The sequence below is a fragment of the Amphibalanus amphitrite genome, unplaced genomic scaffold, assembly GCF_019059575.1.
Source record: "Amphibalanus amphitrite isolate SeventyFive unplaced genomic scaffold, NRLGWU_Aamphi_draft 000841F_arrow, whole genome shotgun sequence".
NCBI classification, from domain to species: Eukaryota; Metazoa; Arthropoda; class Thecostraca; order Balanomorpha; family Balanidae; genus Amphibalanus; species Amphibalanus amphitrite.
Window position 1 is genome coordinate 107,982 of NW_024882335.1, and position 21,054 is coordinate 129,035.

At 47.5% G+C, this 21,054-nt stretch overlaps 2 protein-coding genes across 8 annotated transcripts in view; both read left to right on the forward strand.

The window, feature by feature from the left end:
• LOC122366953 (b(0,+)-type amino acid transporter 1-like) overlaps positions 1–15,290 on the forward strand; it is a 45,887-nt gene extending 30,597 nt beyond the window's left edge. For 5 of the 7 annotated variants that reach the window (XM_043339643.1, XM_043339641.1, XM_043339642.1 and 2 more), the window contains exons 5-12: positions 1,810–1,935; positions 2,798–2,942; positions 5,406–5,529; positions 7,044–7,147; positions 9,433–9,529; positions 9,933–10,082; positions 11,805–11,973; positions 12,657–15,290. In XM_043339643.1, the coding sequence (XP_043195578.1) occupies positions 1,810–1,935; positions 2,798–2,942; positions 5,406–5,529; positions 7,044–7,147; positions 9,433–9,529; positions 9,933–10,082; positions 11,805–11,973; positions 12,657–12,718 (977 nt within the window). In that variant the 3' untranslated portion in view covers positions 12,719–15,290. Of the gene's footprint in view, positions 1–1,809; positions 1,936–2,797; positions 2,943–5,405; positions 5,530–7,043; positions 7,148–9,432; positions 9,530–9,932; positions 10,083–10,397; positions 10,484–11,804; positions 11,974–12,656 lie in introns of all 7 variants that reach the window. The other 2 variants (XR_006253973.1, XR_006253974.1) reach the window with 1 other exon arrangement.
• A 452-nt stretch (positions 15,291–15,742) lies between these two features.
• Positions 15,743–20,616, forward strand: LOC122366955. The gene is made up of 3 exons (XM_043339647.1): positions 15,743–16,163; positions 16,660–16,838; positions 18,749–20,616. Exons 1-3 carry the CDS (start codon positions 16,052–16,054, stop codon positions 19,004–19,006), a joined length of 549 nt encoding a protein of 182 aa, XP_043195582.1. The 5' UTR covers positions 15,743–16,051; the 3' UTR covers positions 19,007–20,616.
• Positions 20,617–21,054: the final 438 nt, after the last annotated feature.

A 21,054-nucleotide genomic window follows, 5' to 3' on the forward strand; every position in this document is an offset into this window, starting at 1 on the left:
TATCTATGTAGGTCGTTACCCCCGTATCGGACGTGGCCTTCGTATATTTGCTGCCTTAGTATTTTGATACACGCGTTTTGTTTATCAGTATGGCTAATTTAACCCTCGCCCTGGCAGGGCATTTTTCATAACACGGCCTGGCAGGGGGGGGGGTCGATGCGACCCCCCCCCCTCGCGATTGGCTCCTATGGCACCTAGAAACACCAAATTTGGTAGGTAGGTGGGCCCCCTGGAGTTCTCGCCCCTGTGCAAATTTAGTTGCTCTAGGTCAATATTTAGGGGGGTTTTGGGGGGTATAAATGTAAAAATTTCACTAAAAACAGGTCACAAGTTTTTCGCTTATAACTTTTGATCTAATTAAGATAGAGCAAAAAGAAAAGCACCAGTGAACTCAGCACGTCAAGGCGCGTCGAATGATATACTTCTTAGCTTGCTTAAGTGTACTTAAAGTTTTTCTTAAATTTTAAGTAAACTTAAATTATTAAATTAAGTTCAAGTTAACCAAATTGCATCATATCGCATATCATTCGATTCGAGTGATCATAAGGAACACAATGATACAATTTTTTAAGCTCTAGCATCATTGTGTGCCAAGTTATTGGCATAAACGTCATTTGACCTCAGTTGACCTCATTTGACCTGACCCATGGATAAGTACACCAAACAAGGAAGCACCAAGTGACCTGCTGTTAATTACTGTGGTTTCAAAGCATAAAAGTGATAGAACGAAGCGGATATCTCCAGTATTTTCCGAATTTAGTATTTTCCCATAGGCTTAACATTACGACGTAATGACCTCTAACTGACATCAGGTCAGTGACCTAAAAAAACCCGAACTATATGTTATACAACTCGGTGAACTTAGCACATCCTGAAAGTTTGAAGGAAATCAGTCCAACAATGTGAGTTGGACAGGTGCAAAAAGAAAATTGAAATTTGACCATGACCTTGTACCGGTTTTTCTGACCTGGTGACCTGACCCAAGGTCACATGGACCTGAAATTTTCAGGTCATATGTAAAAAGGTTGCCCCATAAGCTGTGCCAAATTGGGCGGCGCTGCGCGCCGCCGTTTTTACGCTATCTTCGAAAAACCTTAGGGGGGGTCGCATCGACCCCCCCCCTGCCAGGGCGAGGGTTAAAATTTCAACATTGTTTTGTGTTGCTGTCAGTATGATAAGATCGATTGATTTACGCTAAAATTGTATAAGCTTTGTCTATCTATCTGAAGTTCATATTTGGTTACGAATATGATGATCGCTTATTTCACTGAGATCCGTTGACAAAATGCCGTTAAATACACACAAAATGCAAAAAAAAAAATTGTCCACTCATCACTCGTCTTTTTTGTGCTCGACTTTGTCTCCGAGCGAGGAGATTGATTTTAGCCACTGCCTCATTAGTGTAGAGGGCGAGGGCCTCCGACGTCTATTCTTAGCCCTGCCTCGCTCCCCTTATTCATCAAATGTCCGATGGCGGGCAAATGGCCACAGCGACCGCTGCTAATATAGGCCGATTAGAAACAATAATTTGCGGATATTTCACGATAATTTTATAAGATGATGTCGTGTATGGACTTCGAGATCCGGTTCGTGTGAGTGTCATCAAGCAAACCGAATGAAACCGAATTTTCGGCCCTGCATTGACAGCTGACACCAAGCTTAGTACGAGACCGTGACGATTCCGTATTTCAATTGTAGATATTTGTACAGATAAGCCTTATACCTATCTTTTCTGCTACTGTTTTCTTTCACGTCTCCTGTTGTGTTTAGTGCTGCAACGTTAACGCATCTTCAACTTTTTGTCGCCAGGTGGCATCACGTTCATCAACTGCTTCAGCGTCACGCTGGCGACCAAGGTGCAGAACGTCTTCACTGCCGCCAAGCTGATCGCCATCGCCATCATCGTCGTCGGCGGCATGTACTCTCTGGCCGAGGGTGAGTCCAATAGTCCTGTCTGTCAGTCCGTTGAGAGTTCAGTCTATCAGTCCGTCTTTCCTGTGAGTGAGGTCTGCCCCCTAAACCCGTACCCATCCACCCTGGGAAAGGGTAAGCGCTGACCTCCCAGTGCCCACATATGCATAATCGAGAGTCTTGTCTGACGACTGTCCGTTTTGGTGAGGTTTGCTGCAGTTTCAGGCTTGTAAGCGATTTAGCTCCGATTGAAACGATTCATATGCATTGGATACAGCCTTTGACTCTTGTGATGGAGTCAACTAAATCCCCTTTGCCAATTCAGACGTGGGGTTCTTGTTCCTAGATGAACTCGGTGTAGTTCGTCGCTTCACGTTGGCTTGGGCGAGGTGATCTGTCTAAATCTAAAATTGTAATGGCTCTGCACGGTAACGCAGATTTACGACGTCGTGCAGGGAAAATGGCGCCGCTGCGCTTCCTTCACTTAGTAAACTTGAAATGAATTGCGCATTGCACGTCCGAGAAACTCGCAACAAAGTTACGCCATGCGGCTAAGTGAACTGTCGAGTACGCCGTCTATTTTAATTTAACTTTTACGGGGTCGACTAAAGGACTTTACCTGTTGGCAGCTATCAACAACTTTATTTTAGGAAAGTAATGCATGATGATCATATCATGCTCTCTTGCCCTGCTCCTCGGTCAAAGCGAAACCATCATTGAAAAATGAGCTCGAGTCTACCCGTATTTATCTATGCGACTCTCCGGCGGACCGGAGCAAAGTCGGCTCTGTCCGTGTTCACGAATGCCCCTTTCCACTGCGTATGCTCTATACGATGGCGCCGTTATTAGCTATTATCGCCTTATGTAATATATCTGTTTCCTGTAGGCAACACGCAGTACCTGCGCCAGGGTTTCGAGCACACCACTAGTTCGGTGAGCGATGTGGCCACGGCCTTCTACAGCGGTCTGTGGGCCTACGACGGCTGGAACAACCTCAACTACGTCACAGAGGAGATCAAAAATCCGTCCAGGTCAGTCCGCAACGGTCAGAGCGAGAGGCTAGCGCTCTAGGAAATGGGCGGCGGTCTTACTCCTTGATGACTTTAATCGAGGTGATACCTTACCAGGTTTAGAGCTAAGGCGACATTTGGGCTTATGGTTTAACGCTCGTTTTTTCATGACTTAAATATAAAAAGAATAATATCATTGTACCTAACTATGCTTTTACTTTACATACGAGTATGACTCCGCAAGGCGGGCCTTGGCATTGACTTCATGTGATTAACTTTCATGGCGGTCGCTGCAAACCTTTTACGTACTCGTCTTACCTCAAACGCGACGTCTACAGCGCAAACTTTTCCGGCTGGCATGTCGTCTCGGCGATACAGTGCTACGATAGTCGCGTTTTCGAGACAGTCTGACCAAACTATGTAAGAAACGCTAATTTCTATGACAGCTTGGCACTGTGTTTCTCTAACGATAAGATCTCATCCCCCGCTGTCAGCGACCACGTGGTAATATGCTGACTCGCTTTGGCGCGCCAATTTCGCGCGGATGCCATTATAGGTGATTTCGTTTGTTGGCGCGTGTCACCAACCGTCAGGAGTGCTGTCAGACTGTCAGTCTGCCGTCATGGCAGATGGAATCAGCTCGGTGGCAGGTGCCTGATGACATTACGATTATGTCAGATATACAGGGATCACGTGTTCGCTATGCCCCTAATGTGCTGTCATTTGTCCGTCACTAAATCGATAGCCACTGATCGGAAAACTGACCAGCTCAAATCATATCATTTGGTGGCTACAAGGTACTGCTGTCAATTTGTATCGTGCAGGCATACAGGCAGTTATTCTCCCTCCATTTTCTTCCAATATGCCTGACATGGTTGAGTTCTGAGCATCAGTATTGTCTTGATTTATTGCTTCTGAATACTCAGCTTAATTGATTTAGCTGTTGTTTGTGGCTCCTGTTTTGTTTACTCAGTCCGTACCCCTTGACGTCCAAAGGCTTTCATCACTCGGACTAGGCTGTAGGATGATTATTCACTTGGTCTGTCAACCCAGAGCGGGACCGTTATAACTATAGCAAGTGTCCCGTTATAGGTCAGCCTCTTGAGGTCCTTCCGTGATGCAATGGCATTGGTCAACGGCTTAGAGTCTCTCAGCTTAAAGGTAGTGTGCCACCTTTGAAAGATTTCCCATTTTATTTTTCCTAGGATAAGAAGCTTCTGTTTTTACCTAATATCGCAAAAAATTCAAAAATGGGCCTGGAATAGTGCCTTTTTCGCCTAAAAGTTTATCGGTTTTTCGATATGTATAACAACTGTAGTGGGCTGACCTGCAAACAGACGTCGGCAACAATCGCGAATGCGGCGCACATGTGACAATAAGCAAAGGTCATTATAGAGTTACGACGTACGGGAATGAGTTATCAGCTGTCTAATCGTAGACAACACAATGTCGAGCCTTAAACTGTAAGCCTGTGTTGGTATTGTTTCTTTTATTTGGCTGTCGAACATTATTTATGGTTTGAAATATGATTTTATGTAAAATAATTGATATGAAAAAGCCGTCTCTTAAGTTATGACCCCATTTCATCACACGCAAGTGGCAGAAATGACAATGATCAGCTGACGCATTTTTCTTGGCCGAAGTCAGAGCGCGCGGCCCGACGCTCCACCACCGCACCACAAAGTATGAGCAGAAGCCGCGCCCAAAGCCAGGGCCCCGGTAACGTGAGGTAGCCGAGTCGGAGCAGCGTGCGCTGACCCAAGCCGGAGCCGCAGCTTTGGGCGCGGTCTACCGCATCCCCGCGGGCAGCCCCGGGCTATCACATGACACCGGGAGGACGCGCGGCCCCGGCTTGGGTCAGCGCACGCTGCCCCGACTCGGCTACCTCACGTTACCGGGGCCCTGGCTTTGGGCGCGGTCTACCGCACCACCTAACAGGCGTGTTCGAAACCGCAGGAGATGATGATGAACGGGTTTATCGAAACTTGATTGGATGAGCATATCGGTAATAGCGATTTCAGTGTGTGCATTTATTGTTCATAGTGGTGTGAAATGTGGTTGGGGTACGACCGACAACCCGTCGGGGCGAATTTCGCACTGGGGTACTCAAAATTTGAAGAATTTAAGACGTTTCCATGAGTTTTGAAGGTATGGATAAGTTCTAAAAATCCGGTTCTCCTTATCTGGGCCATTAACTCCATACGGTCCAGGAAAGCTGGCACACTACCTTTAAACTCAATTGAATAATCGGCCGATCCCGATTCCGCCACACTTATACTCATCCGCCTATTCATCATACGAGAGCATCCAATCCACCAGAGTGCTATTTCGTCTGTATTGTAGAGCGTAACCTTATCGCTGTAACACAGCATTACGATGTCGTGTCACACTCCACAGGAACCTGCCTCTGCCTTAGCCTCTGTATCATATAACGTAACCCCATCTCTGTAGCAAATCGTCACGATTTCGTGTGGCGCTCCACAGGAACCTGCCTCTGGCCATCATCATCGGCCTGCCGTTGGTAACCGCCTGCTACCTGCTGGTCAACATCTCCTACCTGGCCGTCATGTCGCCCATCGAGCTCCTCCAGTCAGATGCCGTCGCCGTGGTGAGTTGACAATGCTGGAGGCGATGCTGATGCTGTTGGTGGAGATGTTGGTGAATATGTTGTAGTTGTTGTTGGTGGTTTTGTGGGTGGCGGAAGACAGTGATGGTAGTGGTGATACTGGACGTGCTGAAGGTAGTGTTGGTGGTGTCGTTAGAGGCGATGTTTGCGGCGTTGCTGAATACTGATGTTGTTGACGGCATTGATGAAGGTGCTGTTGAACGCGCAATGCTGGTACCGTGGCTGCTTACGTTGCGGATCCTTACGTCATTGTGCATGCTGGAATGCCTTCTACCTGCAGTCAGTGAATGTGTGGCAGATGTTGGCTATGATGACGGATCACCTTTGATGGAGTTGTGCGTATGTATGGACTGTGGACATACTCAGGTGCTGCCATATCTCTCCACCTAAAAAACGTGTGCATTATCAACCATTATCAACCACTGCAAATTCTCTAATGTTGTTAGCTGAGTCTGTTCAGTCTGCAATAGCCGATCGCAATAGCGGTTCCCTGATCGATACTGCCCAGGCTTTTCGGTGAAATTTGTCTCAATGTTTCAGAGAGTAGATCTATGAACCCCGATCTCACGGTTAAATGGCATTACGACGTTCCTGACCTCTGCAAGCCAACTGGGACACTCAGGGTGGAGAGCGGAATTGGGAATCAATCTTTAAATGTGTTCGCAAAATCGCTCACTGACAGGCTTTTCAACATTCTCGTAGCGTGATGGCCGTCACAGAACCCATGAGGCCATCTAGCTGTTTAAGGCACAGTGAGCAGAATATGGTATCGTTAATGTTTTTGGTACTGTTATGGTGTCATTATGAAAAATGCACACATTAGACACCTGGCCATTTCCAAGCCATTAGCGGCTAAGTGTCAGGTCGGTCTACTCGCCGGCTCTATCGCGAACAACAGGCCGACCGGGGCTGTATAGTGGCGGCAGCGCCCCATTGAGACGAGCCCACTGCCGCTGAACTCCCACAATCGACGCCCCCGTCGATCGGACCGCCCGCTATCCGGCCGAGCCGACGCGCGCGTCCGACCGACGATCGTCGAGGCCGACGCTGGGCCGGGCGCGTCGTCATCGAACGCGATCGGGCGTGGGCACGCACCCACTCGACCGGGGCGCCCACTCGAGTGGGCTAGGTGTTTGCAGCAGCCTCCTAGAGACGACTGTGTTTGTCCGACATTGATCCGTGCTCCGTTGTATTGTCGGCTACATACCGACGTGAAATATGTACGTTCGTATATACGTCGCGTGGCATGACTGATCGCATACTGTCCGCTGAATGAGACGTCGTGTTAGTTGATGGACAAACTAACTGGTATCATGACATCATAAAAACAACGATGTAGCAGGTTTCTTGGTATAAACACAATAGCACAGCGTTCTAGCGTGATTGACTACCACAAGAAGTTGTGACGCAATACGTTTCTGACATCAGTCCACTGACTTGATTGGGGTATATGCCAGCCCCCTCCCCCTCTGACTGAAGTTGTTTCTCTTCCTCAGACGTTCGGTAATCGCATCCTCGGTGTAATGGCTTGGCTGATGCCTCTGGCAGTCACCATGTCCACTTTCGGCGCCGCCAACGGAACCTGCTTCACATCGGGAAGGTGAGCGGTGGCTTCGGCACGGCTCAGATAAAATGGCATGCGGACTGGTGCAGGGTCGCTAGGGCTGCTTGATGATAATTGGCAGTCCGCCGGGTTTTTGATATGGCAGACGGATGATGAAGCATAATGTGATGAGTGCGCTGTGCGATTTAGTGAAGTTAGACGCTCGCTAAAGGTCAGGCTCATTATACCCAACATATTGTCTATTATATTGGGTATAATGATCGGTATTGTCCAACATCGATTAACAACTCCGACGATCTAACTAACGCTTCGATTTGTTCAGCAGGGCATCTAAAATAATTAGAATAGTTAAATTGACTTCGCTTTATTTTACTTAACCCTATTAGTGGCAGGCTCCTGGCTACCCCATATTAGTGGCAGGGGGGGGGGGCTGTTTACGACCCCCCCCTTGATATCTCGAGATCTAACCGGCCGATTTTCAAAATTCAAACGGCATTCGATTTGGCTCAACGCGATCTACATTTCTAAAAAAAAAATAAAATTAAAAAATGTCAATAGGGGGTAGAGGGGGGTAAAAACGGGCAAATTACAGATACATTTTAGACTGTTTATCACGGCCAGGTTTCTGAACCAATCTTAACGCAACTTTTGCCGATCGATAGAGGATGAACCAGGAATTCACATGGATCCTAAAAATATGCATTTTCAAAAATCATAGGCGGATACAGATCATTGAGATTGGGGGTACACAAAAAGTATAGTAAATAAGGTTTTTGTTGGTACTGTTTCTAAAAAGGGTGGCAATGGTCTTGTTATGTTACAATTTTCTTATGTGAGAACGACTAAAATTGTATTGGTCATGCATGGGCGGTGTCAGGGCACCTATGTTGGGAGGTAAAAAATAACCCCCCTTTTTGGACGCCTGGATCCGCCTATTATAGCAAAAACGTGTCAAAAGAGGATGCACAATAACTTTGTATATGTTATCACATGATACCTTTCATTCACTGTTCGTAAAACTGGTGCAGCATCGTGATCTTCGCCCAAATGACTCGCTTCACGAATAGGACCCCCAATTCCCAGTGCTCTGGAGCCGCCCCTGGTAAAGTTATGAACTTGAAATTTTCAGGGAATGTGCCCAATTTAGTTTTAGGAAAAGTCAGAAAATTTCAGCATCGTAGCTTCAGCGGTTTCGGAGATATTCCCGAAAAACCTGAGGGGTGGATAAAAACAACCCCCCCCCCCTGCCACTAATAGGGTTAACATCAACCAAACATAACACATCAACCAAATATTGTATCGAATCGCGCAGGTTTTGGAAAACTTAATATGAGCAGTTAATCGACATATTTTTTCATTTAACACTCGTTTCATGCTAGAATACGCCGAATCCAAATATTTTTTCCGCTGACTGATATCCCCAACAATTCAAGGTCATTCTTATAAGCGAAACAAAATAATAATCGCACATACCCTAATCGTGCCCAATCGTTTCTACAACATTTCGCTACCCGTAACTGGAATGTATGTTGTGTGCGCACTGCGCATCCCCTTTCTCTCGAACTCATGCAGACAGCAATCACACCTCGCTCTTCAGTGACGGACACTGTATCCCCACCCCTTCTCCCCCTCCCCTTCTCCCCCTCTGGCCATCTGGATCGGGGTACCGCTGGGACTCGGGCACTGAGCGCAGCGGCCGGCCGTGTCACATTACTCGGTGACATCGGGCCGGGTGTCGGTTTACGGGCCCCGCCTCCAAGTGCATGTCGCTGACGCAGCCGACAGTCGACACTCCCGCTCAATGACTGCAGGAATGCAGCTCGACTGATGCCTATTAGGCGTCAGACGTGGGTCAGATTCATCTCAGGGAAACTTGTCTGTGGAAAGTATGTAGGAATTATTTGGGACATCATGTTCATACGTACAAATTTAATATGCCTTCAAGCGGTGAGGTATTCACTGTTGTAAATTTATCTAGAATGGTGCGATATCTATGGCCTGGTTTGGATCAGGACCACACCACTAGCTGAAGCCAGCGGCTAGGAGTGTCCAGTGGCCGATGTCAGTGCCACTGACCTAACCAGTTGCCGCTGGGCAAATCCGGTACGATCCAGTGGGCTGCCCGATGACAGTGCTGGCTGGATGTGGTTGTCATGTCTGGCATCATCTGAGCTCAATGAAACTACTGCCTCGTATGTAATAAAGTGCATCCCTATCAGGGAACAAGGCTGAGGAAGCTTTTGCGTTGATAATCATTATTCAATATGCATGCTGTATTTAATGTCAGGTGACATGTATCTGACACGATTGGCTGTCGGCAGGCTGTGCTACGCCGCCGCTCGTCAGGGCCATCTGGTGGACATCCTCAGCTACGTCCACGTCCGCCGCCTCACCCCGTCCCCCGCACTCATCTTCAACGTGAGTCGTCCGACAAATTGAGAAAGCGATAGATGTAATTTGCTTTAGCACCTTGCATATGACATCTGGCTTAAAACATTTTTATGGCTGAAAACATTTATTTTTGGTTCAGCAATGTATCTATCGCGCTGTTATTTACGAATTTATAATGTGGCCGCAAGTTTCTCGAACGGCATCGGTTCAAATGGCACAGGGAACGTTGGGCGTCACTGCAGTGCAAACTATGCTGATCATTACACTCGCCAGTGATCTGCATCGGTGAAGGTGTCCCGCAGGCGCACTGTGTGTCCACAGTCATCTGAATATGTCATCAATGATCCATGACCACGTTCTGTCAATGTGCGTCCACGAAAAACTACATTTTCACAATATCCTGCCGCTGTTTTTTTTTGTGTGTGCGCAGGCCATCATCGCCATTGCCATGATCGTGGCCGGCGACATCGGCAGCCTGATCGACTTCTTCAGCTTCACCGTGTGGATCTTCTACGGCATGGCCATGGCGGCGCTGATCGTCATGCGTCGCACCAAGCCGGACGCGCCGCGCCCCTATAAGGTCGGTCAGATCGGCACGGGCTTGGCACGTGGCACGTGCGGCGCGGGAGGGGCTGAAAAGGCCGTAGCCTGGGTCTCGGTGATTGAGTTGCATTATTTTGGTGGCGTAGATGCATTTGCGGTTACCGAGATGGTTGTTGCGGGCAATGTGGCTGGTTGGGAGATCATCGTTTGGCTGGTTGGTGCTGTGTTTGGTGTTTTTTGGGTGCGCTGGTGCGTATTTTATGCGGTGTTTCGCTGCCAATTGTTTGTTTGCCCGGTGGTTGACCGCAAGGTCGCTGCCTGTGTGTCCCACATTGGCCCGTGGTTCTTTCAGGTGGCATGGCCGACTGGCTGTCCACAGATTCGACAGTGTGCCGGCGTCCACCGTCTGAGCGCGCATGCGCAGAGCGGGCGCACCCGGTAACTAATTGTCCCTATTATGTAGCCACTTTTCAGGGAAGGAAGAGTGTGCAGCCTTTTCGTGAGCTTCCTTCATAACACTATCAAAAGACAATGCTTCCGCGGCACTAGATGTGCAGCGGAAATCGTATTTTTTTCTGCACTCTGCCGCAGGAAGAGAATATTAAAGTTTTATTAGATATGCTTCTATAACCGAACAATTATGGCTTGACCAAAACAATAACGTTGGTCTGACGGACTTTTACTCTTCAATGAAGCCTAGCAATGCAGCATGCTATTTTCTTTGTTTTTGGTATTATTGCCTGTTTTAATAATAAAGTAATTATTTCGAAATTGAATTTTGATCCACGTCACAAGTTTTTTATCGCTTGGAGTTTGGACAAAATGCCTGAGCCCTAGAAATAAGGCTTGTGTTCGTTCGGCCATGTCGCGCAGCATGCAGCCTGCGCGTATAGGGTGTGCCGCCGTACAGCTGTGTGCTGCGGCACAGCATACGCATCAGGCGGCTAAGCCACGCAGAAGGCCGCGCGTAACAGGCAATAATACCTGATGCGGAGCACGATATGCCATACCGTTTAGTTATAGCTTCTCAAAACGAATCAAAAGACAATTGTTACTACTAAAGTTAGCCACAGCGTTACAATTACAGCACATTATTTAATATTCAGTCATATATCATACGCATAAAACTGCCTTTTTAATATGAATCAATTTACCTCTATGTTTAGAGCCAGTAGGTATAATAATTATTCAATGTAAAATTTAAATATTTATCAATTTGTGAACTTTCAATGTGAGTTTCGGAATGAAACTTACAAAAGGTTTTCATAACAGGGAGTTAACTATTTGAAAGACAAACTTTTATAGCATCTTGGCCATCGTGGAATGAAGGAACATCACTACAGAGAAAGAATAATGATACAATTTAAAAAGAACACACACAATTATTGACTTGGGCGATTATGACAGCTAATAGTCGCTGCTGTTGAAGGTGGTCGTTAATTAGAATAATACAGATCGTTGAGCTTTACATATGCCTACTTTTTATACTTACAAACTCTTAAAATTCGCACTCGCAATCGTTCAAAGTCAAGACACTGAAAGTGACTAGTGACACACTGTAAATATTCTAAGACGATAAGAACAACACATCACAATATCCTAAGAAGCATCATCCAGACACCTTCCTAGATGGTGCCGCCGTCTCTTTTCCGCCCACGGGCTAAGCCCGTGTCCATCTCTCCCAGCACGCGGCGCCGGCTATAGTCCCTCTCTCCGAGACCGGGCCACGCGGAGCTGACTGAGCGGCGTCCCGTTACAGGTTCCGATCGTGATCCCCTGGCTGGTGCTGTTCATGTCCATCTACCTGGTGGTGGGACCGATCATCGACGCGCCGCAGATCGAGTACCTGTACGCGCTGGGCTTTGTGCTGGCCGGACCGCTCGTCTACATACCATTTGTCCATTACAAGTGGACGCCGGCGTTTGTTGGTGAGTTGGTGTGGGCGGCGAGATTTGACAGTGGAGCTGATCATGGGATGGAAGATGGAGTTGTTATATGATTTGTATTATTTGTCGCTTTTTATGTACATTTATTATTGTCTATATTTATATATAATGTTCTTGGTCTGTTACTATATAATTGGTCTGTTATAATATAATAGCACAATATAAATTGAGACATTCGATATCTGTATAGTCGTATCAAAATCAAATTCGTAACAAAAAAAGGACAACGAATAAATTAGCGATTTGGGTATCTCATGTACCGCCAATAATGCTTATAAATGACGGATTTGCATTTGTTGAAATGGTATGTTATTTGATTCTCTAATTTTGCTAAGCCTATGAGTTTCGAGTTTGATCCGAACTTGGACCTGGTTTGTTTGTGATGTATCTTATTTTAACAAAGGGTGGCTTTTGGTAGCATAAAGAAGTACGATGTTGTGTTGGGAGGATAATATTGCGAGTTATATACCGGGATATATTTAAATTCATTATTCATTATTCAAATTCACCCGTTTTCTGTTTATTGGTAATATAATGCATTCTTCATTGAAATTCAAAAGTAAGTGTTAGGGACTGGTAATAACTGTATCATTGTTGACGACTGATAGCATGAGCTCTCATATAATTCTGACAAATGATCTTACTTGCAATTTCCGTTCCCACAGGGAAGACGACCCTTTTCTTCCAAAAGCTGCTGGAGGTCGTCCCGACATCTTACGACGACTAGTCGGTACCACCAAAGTCGTCTGGAAAGACTGACAGTCGCTCAAAGTGACCCAGACCTCGTTGTCAGCGGCGACAACCGGCCTAACCAGACGGCAAGCGTAGAAACAGCGACCCAGCCTGTTTTACCATCACGATACAGAAGAATGAACACGGCGATCGAGAGTTAAGCGATGGCAGAAGATCAGAACAGCTAGATGGCACTGGTGTACGAAAGTAGGAACGGGCAAGCTGCAATCTCAATCGTGTGAACGTCTTTCATTGCTGCGTATTCTTCTTTTGTACGTGCACGCAAGGTGACTAGTTTCTTTTGAATTAAGTGTGCTGGTGTGAAGTCGGTTTGTTTTTCCTTTGCTTCCTTGTCTCGCACTTTGATCCTTTATTTTCTTGCCAGAGGTTGATGCTGGTCAGAGCGTGAGGAGTCAATGCTAAGAGGTTCAGTTGTGCCAATAATTGGCACAAATCGTGCGATAAAGCATACCAATTAAAGATCATTTGTTGCTTTTACCTTCTTAACCAGCTTTGAGCTTACCAATTCATTTATGGTAAGTTCGCATAAAGATCATCATCATACTCTACTTTTACTGATGCCTTTTATGATAACCAAAGGTTTGTGTTCAGTTCTTAAAGACGCTATGGTGTTTTTTTATTGAAAGTAAACTTGAGTTACCGGAAAATTTTGCTTAAGTTTGGTAATGCCATAGCCACAAAAAAGTCAAAATTCCTTATGAGCGACAGTGGCTCGACTCACCCGAATGCGTAAAAATAACAAGTATGTTGTTCTGGGCCCCACCTATTACAAAGTTAGCAGCCAGATTTGCCTAGGAAGAGAAGACGGCTCTCTCACTACTGAAGATCAAATCATTCCGAGAGGCAAGCCGTCAGAAACCATCAGAACGTAGCCTTCGAGTGGGCTACTGTGAGCTCTGGATATCCTAATCGGTAGCACCCCACGTTATCCTTGCTTATAGCCACTGTGGACAGCAGTGAGCTATCCTATGATACCAAAATCGCGATTTACTGACCTGTTTTATGCTTCTGAATCGACGATTTTACAGAAGATATAAATTGTTTTTTTTTTTAAATATTGTGCGTGACAAAGCCTCTTGTTTCATCCCTAGAGCGAAAAATAGTATTAAAAAATTGTATCCGCATGCTGATGCCAAAACCACCGCACGATTGTCGATTCAATCTTATAAAACTGACCCGGCGGCAGCGGTATATGACCACTCCTCTCCCGTGTGACTGAGGGCACCCAGTGTGGCCGGCACGGCGGACAGAGGAACCAGGAGTGGGGTCCACCCGGACCCGCGGGGGACTCTGCGGACCCAGGTGGGACCCGCTCGAATGATTCTGACCGCCGTTTGGCAACGCCGGGCTCCCCCGGCCAGCACGGATTGGGAAAGGACGTACCTTGCCGCCGGTCACCCCTCGTAGCAGCACTTTGTTATATTTTGTATTGTTGCTCGAGTATTTTTGTACTCGGAGGATGGCAGTGGGCTAGCGGCGGCAGGTCGCGGGGAGTGCAGAAGAGGCGGCAAAGCTCGATGTTGTGCTCGTGGGCCGTGCTAGTAGTGACTGCTGCGCCTTAATGGCTAGATGTCTTCGCAACGATGGCAGTAGCAATCGGATGTCTCTGCTACTCTGTGCTATTCGCGTTACATTGTCAATGTATAGGAATACAGGGTGCTGAGCAAGGCTGGCTGCGCTCCAGAGCCGATATATCGTACTAGTGTGACTTTATATATCTTCTGTTGTTCTGTTGTCTATTATCTACTTTACATGGCTCCAAAAAGGATCATTCCCGAGCCTGAAACTGATGATATCGTTAGAGACTTGCCTCCTTTCTAGACGAGCAAAGGTTAGATCAGTTTGCACCGCTGCCCCTTTCCCCGGTAGTTAGTTTTGTGTGTGCGATCAGCGGTAAACGGGACTGCTGCGGTCGAACAGTCGTATACCCTTGCGACCAGTTCGGTCCCACTGGCCGCGACCGACCGAGAGTGATGGCGCCGCGTCGCGCTGAGCCGTGCTGCGCTCCACTGTAGATGCGATATTTAGCCGTAGTAAGGTGAGACGATCCCTGGGTTGTGTGGGCTCAGAGACCGTATGAGAGTGTGGAAGAGGAAGGTTTGTGTGTGTCGGCTGCTGATCATGTCGACTCGCTGAATGACTGATGATGTGACGCTGTGGAAGGGCAAGCGTTGATGTGAGAGGAGACTGAAGGCGTATATGTAAAACCAAACATTTATCCCACCGATTCCGCACGTAAAACTAATATCAGCGACACCTACTGCTAAAAAACGCGACCGTCGCGCAGCAGGACGTGACATGTGCCGAAGTGGCACCTGCCAAAGGCACCAGCGTTATATCTGATGTTCGTTACACCACAGAGGAAATGGATGTGAGGTAATTGACGAGGAGAGCTGTGCAGCGATGTTTTGCGATGATGACTGGTTGTTCGGCAGCAATATGGCGGGGCGTGCTGTGAAGTAAAACTGGCATGGCTGCGGCAGGGTCGTCGCTGATTAAGATAGCATTAAATATGCTGTTTGTTATTCAATAAACGTGTGAATCGAGCGGTTGTGTGTAAATGCCTTCAGTGTCCGAGAATTTTTGGATATTGCAGGATCAATGACATCGCTTATGCAACAATTAAACCAACAGTCGATTGTAGGTATGGGTTGGCACGGTAACATAAATCATGGCTAAAACAGACTGACTTCAATTCGAACTCTTCTTGGGATTTATTGGAAGCATGTCGCGTTAGTCGAGACATTCTTTACTTACCTACCCTGTCTCACATTCGAATTTTGAGGCCTTTTTAGACTTAAGTTCATGATGATGGGCAACGAATGTCGTTTGTCGCACTGAATTTCAGCACTTCTTCCAGTCGGGTTCCCTCAAGCCAGGTCACCTCCATCTTACGTATCCGGTATGTGGGACGAGCAGCGTCGGCGGCAGCGACTTATGGTCGCACGGGGTCCGTCTGCCCCCCCCCCCCCTTGCACCGACTCTGCCGGGGCCGACCGAGGGTGGTATCGATCGCCGGCGGCTGGCTGCCCGCTCCGTGGCGTCACTGTGCTCCTGGCCAGAGAACGTCGCAGGCGACGGAACAGCGCACACCTGGCCTCACATCTGTCGACACGGCACAGTGAGCTGGGTTTGACGGCGGACGGAGGTCGTGGTGGTCAACTTGACTCGCTGAGGTGAAGCTCTGGTGACGGACGGAGCGGCGGCGGCCAGGAGCGGCGGCGGCGGTCGGCGCGCGCAGCGCAACATGAATCGCGACTTGGGAGCGGGGCCGGGTGTCCGCTGAGAGTGCTCCGATGAGTGCCCCATGGGTGCCGCACGGTATGAGCGCGGGCCGCGGCGGGGCACCTGCAGAGTGACGCTGATGTCAGACCGGCTCGGCTTCTGTGCGGCTCTCCTGTTCGCCAGCCTGGCTTCAGGTGAGTGCCTATGTCACTGCGGTCCTGATCTGTGCTCCCAATTTAACGACATTGTGCGGCCCCTTTTTGTTGGGGATAAGAGTTTTCTTTACTGTCGATCATGGGATTCCAGCCTGCAAGTGAATGCATTAGACAATGGGCGTTATTTTCCTTCCATTCTTTTCTCGTATCAGAATAATTTCAGTTATTCATGTTGACGTCATTTGACGTGACTCGTTCGCTGGAGCCTGATTTTATTGACAGAAGTTCCTATACTGCCAATTTCTACTTACTTCACTGTCAGTTAGGTACTGTCAGTTCCATTACTGTCCTTTACTCATTAATGCCTTTGCTGTGTCCTTTACTGCAACCGTCTATTCTCATGTGACCTGCCCCGGACAGCGTCTGACCTGATGTGACCTGTCCCAACCCGCCAACATCATCTGACCTCCTGTGACCTGCCATGAGTCATGCGGCCATGCCTGACCTCAAGTGACCTGCCCCGTCTCCATGTCAGTGACGGCAGTTCAGACGGCTGACCGCGCGCGCTCCACCGACAAGCCGCTACTCTGCTACACGTGTAGCTCCAGAAACAACTCCAGCGGCGCTGTCTGCGAGAACGGCACTCTCATCCAGCAGATGCCGCCGGACAGTGGGTGGCAGAATCAGTGCGGCGCACAGCACACGTCCTGTATGGTGAGTAGAGCGCACAGCACACTCCTGTATGGTGAGTATAACACACAGCACACGTCCTGTATGGTGAGTAGAGTGCAGAACCACTCCTGTATGGCGAGCAGAGCGCAGAGCACACTCATGTATGGTGAGTAGAGCGCAGAGCACACGTCCTGTATGGTGAGTATAGCACCCAGCACACGTCCTGTATGATGAGTAGAGCTCACACAGCGCATTCCTGTGTGGTGAGTATAGCTCAGAGTGCACGTCCTGTATGGTGAGTATAGCTCAGAGCACACTCCTGTATGGTGAGTAGAGCACACTGCACACATCCTGTATTGTGAGTAGAGCACACAGCACACGTCTTGTATGGTGAGTATAGCTCAGAGCACACTCCTGTGTGGTGACTTCCTAAAGCTCAGAGTGCACGTCCTGTATGGTGAGTATAGCTCAGAGCACACGTCCTGTATGGTGAGTATAACACACAGCACACGTCCTGTATGATGAGTAGAGCTCGCATATAGCGCACTCCTGTGTGGTGAGTATAGCTCAGAGTGCACGTCCTGTATGGTGAGTATAACACACAGCACACGTCCTGTATGATGAGTAGAGCTCGCATATAGCGCACTCCTGTGTGGTCAGTAGAGCGCACAGCACACGTCCTGTATGGTGAGTATAGCTCAGAGCACACTCCTGTGTGGTGAATATAGCTCAGAGCACACTCCTGTGTGGTGAATATAGCTTAGAGTACACTCCTGTGTGGTGAGTATAGCTTAGAGTATACGTCCTGTATTGAGTGTAGAGCGCACAGCACACGTCCTGTAGGTATAGTGTATGGTGACTGGCGAGTACAGCGCAGAGCACACTCCGTGTATATGGTATGATCACTCACGCCTCAGTGTATGGTGAGTGTGATCACTCACGTCTTACTGTACCTATGGTGAGTGTGATCACTCACGCCTCACTGTATGGTGAGACTGCAGCACAGCACTCTGCATAGGTATACCCGTAGGTAGGTATATGGGGACGAGACCTAAGGAGCAACTCGAGTCGAATGATGGTGGCCGTCCAGTCTAGAACAGGGGTTTTCGGTTATGGGGGGGGGGGGGCATATTTGTGCGTCACTAGGATAGACATGACGTCTATGAGTATCGGAGTGCAAACATACAGGGATCTGAGTGTAAAAAAAAAACTAATGCCTAATAGCCGTTTTCACGACGGCCATCTGGTACACATTTGGCGCACATTTGGTGCAGATTAGGTGCAGATTTGGTCGAATTAGGTTCAGTGTGTCTCTTAGTAGCTATCAGCTAGGTGTCATTAATTGCTTATAGGCCTGCTTTGTCATATTATGAGAGAGTATCATCGATTAAAACACGGAAATAAATTCATAAAATAAAGATATTTGCTGTAAAAGAGATTAGGTGCAGATTTGGTCAAATTAGGTGCACTCGCCGTATAGACCGCCGTGAAAACGGCTAATGCCACTTCACTTCATCCTCCACTCATGGGACGAATTTTGTTTGTTTGTTTTGTTGGGTTAGGCCCTTTCGGTCTGACGAGGCTATTTCAGTGCCGGACGAATGATAGGAATTAGGGGGGGGGGGAATTGGTCTGGGCAGGCACCCTAGAGAGTCGCCGGGGCTGAGCCCGTCCGAATGGACAGGCCGACCAGCCCTCAAGCACTCTCTAAGTCTCTGCAACCGGCTACGGGGTGCGCTCCCTCGGGAGCAGCGGTGCCGCTCCGCCTCCAAGGGAGCAGCCCACATGAGAAAAAGCTGCCTGTCCAGCCCGGAGTGAGGGTTGCGGCGTGGAGGAGAAGGGATTTGAACGTCCTTAGGAAGGAAACGACAGACGGGTCGCATTCAAGGGACGAATCACGAACAACCGTCTCTCATACCGTCTCTCCCTGACGATTTCCGTCTGTCTTTCAGGTGCAAGTCTACAAGACGTCAAGCACTGCGAACGCATCCGCAGCGCTAGTGGAACGCATTTGGTCGGTGGAAAGACAGTGTGCAGAGGACTGCGATGCCGGCTGCCTTGTGGTGGGCGAGCGCACGAAAATCATAAAGTGTGTCTATTGCTGTAGCGAAGACTTGTGCAACTTCGCGGACGGTGCTGCCAGCTCGCGGCAAGCTGTGAAAGCTCTGTTATGTGTGGCGCTACTAGCGCTGTGGCTCGTGGTGAAATAGCGATGAAGAGTGGATCTGCGGTGGACTGTAAGTGAAATGATGATTTTGGTGAAGGTAGAGCTGTTGTCTAACAGGCGTGTTTCGTTTTTACAACCAAGGAGAGACGCTTTACCCGGAGAGGTTTCTTTCTAACCAAACCAACCCAACCTAACCTAGACTAACCCAACCTACAACCTACCTATACCTATACCTACCTACCTACCTACAACCTCCAAGCCTATCTACCTACAGACTACAACCTAAATACCTACAACCTACAAACTAAAAACTACAAACCTACAACCTACGAACCTAAAACCTACAAACTTACAAAGGGCCAAAAGTAGGTATCTGCGGGTAGCAGGCTGCGAATCCTCGACCTTTGAATTTTGAGGCAGGCACTTTAACCACTAGGTACAACACGCAACAATGGCTGGCGGCAACAAGATGTTTGACAGTTAAAAATGACAACGCGGTATTCGCCGGTTAGCGCCTCTCCTTGGTTGGAAAAAGGAAATGAGCTCTTGACAGGGACACCTGTACCTAATTGTACTTGAAAATGTGCAAGGTGTTGTTGGACTGATTTCTTAGTTTTTGTTATCGCCTTCCTTTTGCGCACCTCCTTCCATTTGGGCGGTGTAGCTGACTGCTGTGCTGTGCGCATTAGCTGATGGCCATGGCTGATAAAACCTAATTTTGATGGGAAGCATGGTTTCAAGTTTTAACTGACAAAGATGCATTGACATGTCCAATGCCGCCCTTCGCTATTTCATTTGACCTCTTTTTCGTAAGAGTTTCATTTTCCCCGTTTATTTGTTTCGTAAGAGACATTTAGTGGCATATCATGGGTGGAGCTTTTCCAGGGAAGTTGGTGAGGCAAAACGTCGTCGAACTAGCAAGGTCTGATTGTCAGGTTGAATAAAATGTCGCACTGCATCAATTCCTATCATTACAGATACGTGATTTATATCACACAGATATTCTTAAGTTCCTTAGTTCGAAAAAAAGATTAATTTCCAAACCGACAAAGTCCTATATAAATCAGCTGTAGTTGGTAAGGACTGCCCCACCAACTGTATATGGAAGCATCGCCCTGTTTGAAATTACAGCCGGTGACCCAGCAATGGCGTTCGAGAACTCTGACATAATGTTGAGAAGCGACCAATAAAAGTGTTAAAGTTGTGCTTCAAATTTCCTTTATCAGTATCAGTACCTATAAAGTTGTTTTACGATAATGTCAAGGTAATTTACTTATCAACTTATCTAGGCTATTACCTAATATATGAAATTATTCTGACGGAAATGTGTCATTGGGATATTGGTAGGACTAGGTATTTCTTATTTCAAGCGTTCCAACATTTACCTATGTCTATTTCGGGGAAAAAATGAACAGCACAACTGAGCTCGTAATATGCATTTAGCACATGGGTGCCTAATTGAAAAGGGATTTTCATTTATTAGTTGTCGAGTACCTATTGCCGGGATTTTTAGCAGGACAGAATTCGTCGACCATGCTATACCTACTTAATTCACTTTTCATGTGTATTTTCTGTCACAATCGGTACCTACCTATGTACCTACCGACTTTGTACTCGAGACATTGCTTTGTAAATAAACGAGGGCTAATAATGTGTACTGTTCTTGTGCGCGGGCGAGTTACGTGGTTATTAACCGTTTTCACGACGGCCATATGATATCACATTTGGCACCCATTTGGTCAGATTTGGTGCAGATTTGCTCAAATTAGGTTCAGTGTGTTTCTCCGTAGCTATTAGCGGGTTGCGCTAATTGCTTACCTATAGGTATGCCTTCTTTGTCATACTATCAGACATTATCATCGACTAAAACACTGAAATTATTTCATAATTTGAAGATATTTGCTCTAAGAGACTAGGTACAGATTTCGTCGGTACATTTAACAGATAACCCGTCGTGAAAACGGCTATTGTGTGATCAGTTACCGCACTATTACACACGTCCCCACTAGAGTTGCAAAGTTTTCCCAATGGGCTGCTACCGGCACCGCCCCGCCCCACAAACATTTTCTGAGATACCGGCATGCTACCACG